The sequence below is a fragment of the Monodelphis domestica genome, chromosome 7 (assembly GCF_027887165.1).
Source record: "Monodelphis domestica isolate mMonDom1 chromosome 7, mMonDom1.pri, whole genome shotgun sequence".
Lineage (NCBI taxonomy): Eukaryota > Metazoa > Chordata > Mammalia > Didelphimorphia > Didelphidae > Monodelphis > Monodelphis domestica.
In genome coordinates this window covers 200,547,045-200,559,232 of record NC_077233.1, presented here as the reverse complement: position 1 = coordinate 200,559,232, position 12,188 = coordinate 200,547,045, and the positions used below count along the sequence as shown (strand labels likewise).

At 36.7% G+C, this 12,188-nt stretch overlaps 1 protein-coding gene across 1 annotated transcript in view; it reads right to left on the bottom strand.

Annotated features, from left to right (window-relative positions):
- The window catches only part of TMC1 (transmembrane channel like 1), a 209,765-nt gene that overhangs the window by 56,303 nt on the left and 141,274 nt on the right, over window positions 1-12,188 (bottom strand). Inside the window, exon 9 of the mRNA XM_056806326.1 lies at window positions 8,681-8,823. Within this exon, the coding sequence (XP_056662304.1) occupies window positions 8,681-8,823 (143 nt within the window). The remainder of the gene's footprint in view (window positions 1-8,680; window positions 8,824-12,188) is intronic.

Genomic DNA, 12,188 nt, shown 5'->3' with positions numbered 1-12,188 from the left:
GATGCAGACAGATCCTGTGTTATCCTCACCGTGTTTCCATGGTATCTGAATGGCTTCTTGGCAGCTTGTAATACCTGTTCTTTCATCTGATTGTTTTTGAATTTGGCTATAACATTTCTTGGTGTTGTCTGTTGGGGATTAAATACAGGGGGTGATCTGTGGATTCTTTCAATCTCCACTTTCCCCTCTTGTTCTAGGATCTTGGGACAGTTTTCCTGGATAATTTCCTGTAGTATTATGTCCAGGCTTTTTCTTTTGTCGTGGTCTTCTGGTAGTCCAATTATTCTTAAATTGTCTCTTCTTGAACGATTTTCTAAATCGTCTGTTTTGTGAATGAGATGCTTCATATTTTCCTCAATTTTTTCATTCTTTTTGTTTTGTTTTATAGTGTCCTGCTGCCTTGTGAGGTCACTTGATTCTAGTTGTTTTACTCTGGTTCTTAAATTTTGGATTTCATCTCTGGCTTTTTGGTCATCTTTTTCCTTCTGGTCTGATTTTCTTTGAAGATCATCTTTCATCCTCTTTATCTCATCTTTCATCTCCTTTGCCTCATCTTTCATCTCCTTTGCCTCATTTTCCAGCTGGATTATTTTGGCTTTCAGGACACTATTTTCTTGTTTTAGTTCAAGTGCCTCTGTTTCCAGATGACTTATCTTAATTTTTAAGTTCTTTTCCCAATTGTCTTCAGCCTCTCTTAGTTGTGTTTTGAGTTCTTCCACAGCCTGTATCCAATTCGCTGGGATTTCTGGTTTATCATTTGCTGATCTCTCCCCCTCTGTTCCATTTGGTGAGTAGTAGCTGTCTATTGTAGTTTCTTTCTTCTGTTTCTGTTGTTTGTTCAAATTCACCCCTTCTTTCCTCCCCGTATTTGTCTGTGCTCTTGTTCCTCTCATTTTTTTGTGTTTTGGGGACTTCTATCAGTCTCCCCTCTTGGAGCTTTAATAGAGGATCTCTTGGTGTAATCTCTGGGGGAGGGTTTTTCAGGGTTTGAGCTTTCCTGTCCTCTGGAGGCTTTTGATTGGCTTAAAGTCCAGCAGTCAATGAGGATGGATGGGGAGCCTGGGCTTCCCTGTGTTCTGGAGACTTTTGATGGGATTGAGTTCAGCTTAGTTGGGCTGGGTTTACTCTGAGTTTTAAACTTCCTGGACGGCTGGAGCAGATATGAAGGATCTCCAAAGCTCTGGCCAGGCTGCCAGGTCTATGCTCCTTCTAGGCTGCCATCTTGACTTTGCCTCTAGGTTTCTGTTTTTTCAGAAGACCCTGCTCTCTAAGGGGGGAGATGCATGGCCTCTCTGGGCTCTGAGGGCTCCTGATGGGATTAGGTTCAGCTGGTTATTTCAGAAGACCCTGCTCTCTAAGGGTGGAGGGGTCGTGGCTTGCCTGGGCTCTGAGGGCTCCTGATGGGATTAGGTTCAGGTGGTGTGGGCCGAATGATCCCCGAGCCAAAAAAAGGAAGAAAAAAAAAGCAGCAACCTCCTCTTCCACAGTCTGTGTTGAATGCCCAGAAACTGGCCCGGGTTACTTTCAAGGTAAGCTCTTCGGAGCAACCCCTTTGACAGCCCTGAGTTTTCTGTCCTTTCAGTAGCTCTGAGGGCTCCTGATGGGATTGGGTTCAGCTGGTGCCCTAAAGCTGGGACCTCCCTTGAGACTCAGATGGAAGGACCCAGCCAGGGGGCTACAGGCTTCTCCCTTCTCTCTATGTTTCCCTGCCATCTGTGTTGGGCGCCCCAGAGACTGGCTCAGGTTGCTTTCAAGGTGAGTCCTCAGAGCCCTGAGGTTCCCGCTGTTGCCGTGGGCTCAGCACTCTGGGTTGGGGGGGATGGGTCCTGGGACCTTCTTTCTGTCTACCCCTTAGATCCGAGTGATCTAGGGTTCTGGCTTTTGGGGTGTGGTACCTTTTGATCCAGGTCCAGGAGGAGGTTTCCCCAGGTCTATCCTGTTGTTCAGCTTGAATTTCGGTGGCCTAGGAGCACTCTGTTTGCGATCAGTAAGGAAGGGTTTCAGAGGTCTGAACTTTCACTGCTTCTATGCCACCATCTTGACCAGAAATCAGACCTTTTTTTAAAGTTTGCTTTTCTATTATTTAATATACTGATTGAGATTTTAGCCTTTTGTAGATATCCCCAGAGGCATGTTTTTTCACAAATTACATAAAGAACCTTCCAAAAAAATAGGCTAGTAGTATCATAGAAATATACTAGCAATAAAGGAAGGCAAGAAAGGGGGAAGTAGCTGGGAAGATAGAAAGACATTCCACTAAGGTCCAATGCTTTTGTCAACTATGCCTACTGGAATCCTCTTGAGATTTTTCGCAATTAATCAATCAATCAGCCAGTCAATCAAATAATATTTTGCCTAAATTAGCTAGTTACATAAAGTAATAGCTCATTAGGCATTAAACAAAGGACATGTAGGCAACTTATTCACTGCCAGTCTCAGTTCTCAACCATAAAACACAAGTTATACCATCTACTTCCCTAGGTTGTTCCAAGAATAAAAAAGATAAGATTTATTATGTTCTTCAAAAATCAAATAGTACTATGTACAAGTTGTTGTTGTTATTATTATTATACCAAATACCAGGGATGTTTGGTTCCCACTGGCTTTATGAAACATTCTCTTTCAAGAAAGTACTGATGCAGGAACTGAGAGGCACTCTAAGTTATGGAAATCTAGAGTCAGGAATTAATTTTGCCTTGGTAATATATCCCATAGTTCTTGATTATAGTTCTGCCTATTAAAAATCAGCATTGTCCTTGACATGACCAAAATTAGCCCTAAACTAATGCTAATGTGATTTAAATAAATAATACTGACTAAATTATTTATTGTGCTGCTTTTGTATTTCTCCTCTTAAAATTCACATATGTGAATAATTTCATTATTAAAACAAATATATATGTATATAGACATATATATATATATATGGAGGATGGGGAAGTATGTGGTCTGGACTATGATTTAATTGTGGTCAAGAATTTCTAGAAAAGAAACTAATTATAGTCTTAGAGAGTTGTTTAACACAATGAGAGGTGAAATGACTTGCTCAGGATTATACAGTAGGCTTGGAACCATGATTCTTCATGATTCTATGATTAGCTCTCTATTACAAGTCTCTGATTATTGTTATTGTTTTGTTAAAAATTCAAATAGTCTGCGTGTGTGTGTGTGTGTGTGTGTGTGTGTGTGTGTGTGTGTGTGTTTCTGATGGTGTTGTCCTCAGAACAGCTTAGAACACCTATTCATTTCTCACCTGGCTGCACCATTTTAGGAGTTCTCTGACTTCTCTATAGTGCCTCAGGATATTCATTCTTAACTTCCCCCCTGACCTCCTTTTCAGCTTCCTTTGGTGTATTGTCTTCCCCAACTTGAAAGCAAAGACTATCTTTCTTTTTTTTTCTTGGTATCCCCAGCACTTATCATTGTACCTGACACATAGTGTGTATTTGATAAGTCTTTATTGACTAACTGCCCTATTATTTTTTTTTAATCTTTAGTCATATCTTCCCACATTAAAGATTCCATAGAAAGAACCATAGTTAAGGCAATGGAAAGGTGCTGAAAGGCAAGAATTAATTGGAGTGGACTCAAGAAAGAGAAGCTCAATGGAAATTTTGGTTGAAAAAAATGAAAATTGCTTAAATGTATATATAATGAAAAGACCCTTGAAACATCCTTCTAGTCTCTTAATGGTATTCTGAAGATAATCTTAGCACCAACAAGATTCCCAACCTAGAAAACTTGGTTCTTCCTTATAAATAAAAATCCAAACAGGTATTACTTACACATTGTACAATATACCACATTGTTTTTGTTTTGTTTATTTGTTTTGTTTTGCTCTACTGCTCCATTTTCTATAATTGTCTCTGTTAATATCTGAATATTTCTTAAATGGCTGGAATTTACTTTGCATCACTAATGGCTTTATTCCCATGTATTACCTCCTTGGTAATAATAGTGCTCACATTGTTGGATTCTGTAATAAACAATTCAGCTCATTAAGCACCTAGAAGGCAGAAGGTACTAAAAGATAATAACTTTAGGTTTTAAGTACTTATTGATTTCTTGTACAAAGAAAGGGGGAAAGATGATATCTCAAGCAATCTCAGTCTTATGTATGTACAGAGCACATCTTCAGAGATTTAGCTGCATGCTGCCTCAGGAGCCAGTCATAGCACTATTAGAGAACCAAATTTTGGAAGCAGGCCTAATTTTTAAAGAGGTCATACATGGGTTCCATTGCCTTATCTTTAGTGACTTTAAGCAGCCTCTCTAAAAAAATTCAAATATCTCTGGAAGTGATAATAGAACCAGCTGTTATTGGGTATTAAAATCTTAGTGTGAATTACTTTTCTTTCTTCAGGACACTAAAGAAATAAGAGTTTTGATTGAAAGTAAAGAGAAGGGGCAGCTAAGTGCTGGGTTAAAACCTGACCTCACTTAACTCCAATTGCCTAGCTCTTACCACTCTTTTGCCTTGGAACTGCCAATTAGTATTGATTCTAAGAAGAAGGTAAGAGTTAAAAAAAAAGTAAAGAGAAAGTATTTTGGAGGACAAAAAAGTATCTAATAGAAAGTAAGTGCCTGAGAACAAGGACTTTCTTTTTTGCTTTTTTTTCCTCTTTCATTTTCTTTTTTGCTTTTGTGTTCCTAGCACCAATTATCCTCATCTTAAATTGAGCCTGAGACAAATTAAGTGACTTGCCTAGGGTCACAGAGCTAGTATATGATCAGGGTTCAACTTCAGATCTTTCTGACTCAAATCCAGCCTCACAGGATATCTTGGAGAATCCCCTCATTTTTACAGATAACAGACAGGTATCCAGTCTAGTATAGACCCTGACACAGAGTTTAATAAAAGTTTTCTGAATTGAATTGAATTAAATTTAATCCAGAGAGGACAGAGATGTGTAAAATACATAGAAGAGCCGGTGAGATATACTTATCCCACCATTTTTTCACTTATTTACTTTAGTTGCCTCTTTGTAATTAGGGAAAAGTACAGTAAAGAAAAGAGTGATAGCAGAAGGAGTGTTATAAAAGAATGATGGGAAGAAAAAAAAACTTGATTTAGTACATACAATTTTCTTTCAAAGCCTCACTACAGATATTTTTGTTTTTTTGTCTTTTGTCATATAAATTGTCAGAACAAAAGTTTTATGACAGTCTCTTGGTGTCTCATCAGTTTTCTTTGACAATATAGCATCAACAGGCATATGGTTACCTTTTACCTACATGGAACAGGATGTACATATCCCACCGAGCTCTAACCAAAAGAATTGACTGGATTGAAAGAGGGGCTTTGCATTGTGAACATAGCTGTTGTTGTTACTTTTCAGTCATGTCTGACTCCTAGTGGCCCTATGGACCATACTGTCCATGGAATTTTCTTGGCAAAGAGAGGTTCATCATTTCATTCTCCAATGGATTATGGCCAAGTAAAGTGACCTGCTCAGCATCATACGTCACTTAGTATCTAAGTTCAGATTTGAAATTGGGTTTTCCTGACTCCAGGCCTCATGGTCTATTCCCAGAACCACCAAGGAATTTAGGATCTTGCATTTGGACTTAAGAGGACCGCTAGCCCCACATCCTTATTTTGTAGAGGAGGCACTAAGAAACAGAGATTCAGTGATTTTCCCAAGTTCACATAGCTAGTGAGTGACAGGGCTGAGATTCAAATGCAGGTCCTCCAACCCCAAACCATCATCATCACTGTCATCATCATTACCCAGTGTTTATTCCACTTTCCAAAGTGGCCCTCATTTCTGGCATAGAATTGGAATGCAGAAGTAGCAATGTTGGCTCCAGGATGCAAGAGGTAGTGAGGAGCAGGAAACACCAACAAGCAAAAAAATATGGTAAATGTGAATGAATTATATTATATATACATATATATATAATATATTATATATTTACAGCTAGAAGGTCACTTAGAAGCTATCTAATCTAATCCTTTTATTTTATAAATTAGGAAACTGAAGCCAAGAGAGTTAAGTAACTTGCCAAGTATAACCAACTTGGTTATACTTGTATCTAAATGTTATGCATTGGTGATACATATAAGTATCTAGAATGAGACATCAGTATGTATTTCTTTACTTGATCTGTAGCAGTCAATTTTGCTCTAGGTCTCATGTCTTATATATGACCTTTGTACCTGGTCTATATTATGGGTTTTTTTTGAAAATTTTATTTAATTAGTCAATTTAGAATATTTTCCCTGGTTAAAAGAATCATGTTCTTTCCCTCCTCTCCCTCCACCTCCTCCCATAGCTGATGTGCAATTCCACTGGGTTTTACATGTGTCATTGATCAGAATCTATTTCCATGTTATTGATATTTGCACTAGGATGTTCATTTAGAGTCTCCATCCCCAATCATATCCCCATCAACCCATGTGATCAAGTAGTTGTTTTTCTTCTGTGTTTCTGCTCCCACAGTTCTTTCTCTGGATGTGGATAGCATTCTTTCTCATAAGTCCCTCTAAATTGTTCTGGATGATTGCATTGCTACTAATAGAGAAGTCCTGGTCTATATTATTGAATCAGGAGGTGTCATGTAATTCTAAAACCTGTGTATTTTCATTTTCTATTTTTAGAACTTCCACTGATTGGGAGAAGTAGATCTTTTCAAAATCTGATCATGGCTCTGGGAACATTCTCTAAGACATTACCGATGACCCTAAAGTTTTACTTGGTATTACTGGAAGAGCAGGGGAAGCTGATTATCTTTGACCTATTTTACTATAGCCACTCCCAAATTATTCTTCTCTCTTAGAAACATAATCATAATTCCTTAGATTTGTATGGTGTATTCATTCCAAAGATTTAAAGTGCTTTCACAATGAGCAATTTTCCAGTTTTACCTTCCCAGCAGTTGTAGATAGCCAAAGGTATGACCTATATTTTACTGAAGGGGGCATGGAAGGTAGAAAGAATTTGTCTGAAGTTCTAGGGCTAGAACCCAAATTTTCAAATGCCCAGATTTTTGTTCATTCCTCTAAGTGGGGATCTTAAAATCAAATGGTTGGGGGAAATCAAATTCCTTTTGAGGTTTGGCAAAAAGCAAAACTTTTTTTGGATCTTTTTAGTAATTTTGTGGAAAAATCCCTGAGTCTCCAAAAATGACTGATTTGATGCCCAAACTTTCTCATTTCTGAGTAACTTGTGGAGTTCACAGGTATTTGTGTTTAAATACAGAGTAAAACAATAGCATTTATCTAGCTATTAATTCTGTTTACAAAGAATTGCCCCCAGTATAATCACTATAGCTTTTACATTTGCCAATGGACTTCAGCCACAAGCCAATCAGGTAGCAAGCAACCAGGAACTCAGACCACAAGTAAGAGTCAAGCCAAATCAAATTGTTAAAAAACAAAACAGAAAAAACAGTAAACTCAGTTAAGATTTTCAATATAGCTGACTACTTCGAATGAGTATGGGGAAATGGGGAAATTAATGGATATTCCTAAAGTTGAAGCTGAAGTTGGCTTGATAGCTACCAAGTAATCATTTATACCATCTTATTTGTCACTTTAAAAGCAAAGCTTTTACAAAGCTGTATTTTAAAAATTATGCAATAAATACTACTTCTGTAGTCATTGAAAATCAAGAATACATTGGTAACATTTAAGACTCTTTTCTGGTCAGTGAAGTTCACAGTAAAAATGGTAAAAGAGAAATAACCCATAGTTTCTTAGCCAGGAAGTCTAAAAGCAAACCAAACCAATACTTATTAAATTAAATTTTAATCCTGACTTCACCAAAGTGGATATGTCTAGACAATTTAAGTAAATACCTCACATGTTTTTCTAAGGTATCATGGAATAACCTGGAATAACCAAAAACCCCTAAAAACTAGTTGTGAAGAAACTCTGTGCTTATCGAAAAGATGTTCGCAAATCCTGGCAGGGACTTGGTACACTGAAGGTAGGTGGTTGCACCTGGAACTCTCAAGTGAAGCTGGCATATATTATTAGTTACTAAGTGGGCAGAGCCCACAATTTTATGTGGATACCTTAGTTCTCTTGCAATATTCTTATGCCTATTATTGAAAAATATATTTTGTGCAGGAGCAAAAACAGCCATACAATTAATCTTGTTCCCAACATGTATCCTTTTTGCGAGAGAATGCAGTATTATCCAATTGTGGTGGTCTCTTTGAACACATTTGTTCTTTTACTATCTTATCTTGCTGAAGTAGTTGAATGATTATTCTAGTTTTTCAAAGAATAACAAAAAAAACTTCAGATTTCTAAAAATGAGCAAAAAGAACTAAAATCGAGGATCTTGGAGTGGATAAAGAAGGGTCAACAGCTGTTTTCTGAGCCCAGAGTGAGCAATTCCCTCACTCCTTTATAGTACTAAAAGACATATATTGGCTCAAAACTGCTCAAGCCTGATAAAGTTACTAGTGTTATAAGTGGCCAGCCATCAATTCAAGCAAAGAAAAGTGATATGAAGACCTTGTGTACCATATTGGAGCAGTATCAATCTCATATCAGTCCTGATATTAAAACTGTATATCATCTCCTCTCATTTGTGCATTCTCTGGAACCAAAATGACACAATAATTTTACCCAGATCTCAAATTATTCCCCTACCTCCTCCCTCTTCTTTTTTTTATTTTTTTGGTTACAGAAACCATTTTTCCTTCCCAGAGGGCAGATGGAACTTACGTTCTGATGACAATCAGGAAGCTGTATCCAATGCACATGATTCCCACCAGAAAATAGGAGAGAGGCATCCTGAAATTCATGTTTCCAATCGTCCGTGCATTGTCGTAATATCCGTAAAAGAGGACAGAATATTGTGCCCTACCCTAAAACCCAAGGATAAAGAGAACCAAAAGGAATATCGTTAAATGCAAGAGAGCACAGCAGAATATTTATTTTCAATCTTGGATTATGACTCTGGGCATGAAAGCCATTGTTTTTCTTTGGAGGAAGAATAGTTTGGCAGCCTAGCAGACTGGCATCATTGATGTATTCAAAATTCAAACATTTCTAAGCAGATGCAAGTTTTGTTATTGCTGTTGTTGTTTTTCCAGGCAGAGGCCTGCTCAGCTGAAAAGAGAAGCCACTGTCCTGTCATAAGTCCATTCCCATAGCACTCTTACATTGCTCTATCAATCAACAAACATTTATTAGGGTACTATATGCCAGGCACTGGCTAGGCGCTGGGGACAATAAGAGGGAGATGAATAAATTTCTGGTCTCAAAAGAGCTTAAATTCTGTTTATCTGAATATATTAGTGTATCCAAAATAAACAGAAAATAAGTGGTATAGCACTAGTAGTTGGGAGGGATCTGGAAAGGCGTCAGGTAGAAGGTGCTTTTAAGTGTGTGTGTTCACTAGTAGAAGTACTATATTGTAAGTAAAAGATGTGAACATATCCTCCAAAAGTCTCCAAGAGCATTTCTAGTCACCTAGCTGGTCACCTGGAGTCCTGAAATGTGACTTGTGTATTCTCCCTAAGGAATATTGATTATATTCATTCAGCTCTAAATAGGATGGGTAACATTTGAGAGTATAGTTCACTTCTATCTATATGTATATACATGTACATATACACATGTATGTATATATACAGAGAGAGAGACAGAGAGAGACAGACAGACAGACAGAGAAGAGAGAGAGAGACAGACAGAGAGAGAGAAAGAGAGAGAGAGACAAAGAGAGACAGACAGAGAGAGAGAGAGAGGGAGGGAGGGAGAGAGATTTTAAAACTGATGAACTGAGAGAGGTTTTAAAAAGTGAATTAGAAATAGTTCTTATCCTTCAATGAACTTATAATTTGGTAAACCAAAATTAAGGTATTACAAAGGTATGGTAACATAAGCAGAGGATAGCCTGGAACTTTTCCCACTACTCAAATCAACTGCTATTTTGGGATATATTTCTACCCTCCTACATTTCCAGGGTCAAACCTCAGAATCATTTGTCATCCTTTCTGCATTCAAAGCATTTCAAAATTCCAGTTCTTATTGCTCAAAAGTATCTCAAGTTTAATTTCTCTTAAACAACAAGACAGTATGAGCCAATGTGTACCCAAACTAGGAAACCTGATAAATATCCATCCAATTTTTTACTTGAATATTGCTTATGAAAAAGACCCTCAAGAGGCACTTTAGGTTAAGTCTGATTGTTAGAAGTTTCCTTTTCTCTTGCACCAAATCTAATCTTCCTCTTTGTAACTTCTATCCATTGCTCTTATTTCTGTTCTCTGAATCCAAGAAAAACAAGTATAATCCTCTTTACCCATAAAAACCCCTTCAAAACTTACAGAAAGCTCTCATGTCTTCCTCTGCCCCCAATCAAATCTTCCCCTTTCTAGGCTAAACATCCCTAACTATTTAGTATAGGGAAGATGAAAAGGGCTTGTGTGGAAAAATAAGGAAAATAACCCCAAAGTTAATAACACTTGAGATAAATTTCCTTCCTTAACCATTCTGCTTTAGGCCAACCATGATTTGTTTAAGTAGCCTAGAATAAGTTCCAAAATATATCACTTTCCACAGATTTATGCCATTACCACCATTATGTTTACTTTTCTTCTCTTACTATTAGAACTCAGTTAAATATAATGCTGTGTAAATTTTAAAAATAATCATAAGATAAAGTAAAAATGCATTTCTGTGTAATTGCTTACCTTTTAGTCCTATGTATTTTATTTTGTACATTTAAGAACTTTTCTCTACCCCTAAAAAGTTCACAGGCTTCACTGTATTTCCAAAGGTGTCCATAATACCAAAAAAAGGTTAAGAACACTTGTTTTCAAGGCAAGGATTATGTAATAAATTTCAACTTCTTAATGGTATATAAAGCATAGGTCAAAGACCAGGATAATCCCAGGGAAATTCGTGAAAAAATAATTGGTTATTATAGCAGCTCACAGATGAGTTATAGCCTCCTGTTTTAATTAATTATTCATCATGGTACTATAAGATCATACATCTAGACCTCGAAGGGACCTTAGAGACAGTCCACCCTTACTTTACAGATAAGGAAACTAAAACCCAATGAGGTTAAGTTCTTTGCCCAATGTCACAGAGGTACTAAACTTCACATGTGTGATTTGAATACAGGTCCTTTGACACCAGAGAGTTCTTTTCATTGTTCCATATTCTTATGAAATGTTCAGCTCAATTGTTTCTAACCTGATAGGAGAATTGTATTAAATTTTGTAACCTCTAAAGTTTAAGGTCCTGAGTGAAAGCATCAGTGGCCCTAAACATACTTTCAGTGACTTTCATTTCTTCTATCAAGAAGTATATTATATTCTTTTATCAAAAGTCTTTATGATATCAATAACTATAACAAGTGATATTTTGTAGGAATATTCTTCCCAAGTTCCCTTCAAATCATTCCATGTAGAAAGTCTGTACTTCAAGTAAGTTCAGAACTAATCTGGATAGAAGTGTTCTAAAATTAGTTAAATTAAACTGTGACAGATTGAGCCTAAATTAATTCTGAAACCATTCAGTTTACTCTAAATCCACATTAAAATCAAGTCACTTCTACAGTTTGAAAAGGATTCAAAAATCTGATGATGGTTGCTAGCTAATGACATTGGCAAAGCTTTGTAAAGTGGAGCAAAAACACATATGGACAGACACAAACCATATCATTCTGAATGAAGCCGTCTCATGAACTCAATAGGCATGAATATAGTATCAACTGGTGCCAAAACTGCCTCGCCTTTCCCCAAAGGCCATCACAAATTTCAGGAAGGCTCATTCATGGTGCTATTATTTAACACAATGGAGAATTACCAAAATATAAGGAACAATTTTAAAAGGGAAGCATGGAAAGACTTGTGTGAATGGTGGAAAGTAAGTTCACCTGACTGCCATATGCCTAGTCTATAATTACATTTTGAAGAAAAGAAAACTAAGTGAAAGGGAAAAGAGTTTCAAATAGATTCAGAAGAGAGCATAAACATTTAAAAGTTTATGTTAAGATATATACTATAACACTGCAGAGGATTTCTTATATATCTAAGATATAAATTGTTTAAACATATATTTTTCTTCAAGAGATCTATCTCATTTTGATTACATTATTTGCTAACTTATTTGTTTTAAATATCAATGAAAAAACAATAATAATCATAATTTCTCTAAGAGATTTATTTCTAGTTTAGTCAATTAAATGTAACTAGCCCCAAGTGATCACTTCTGGGAA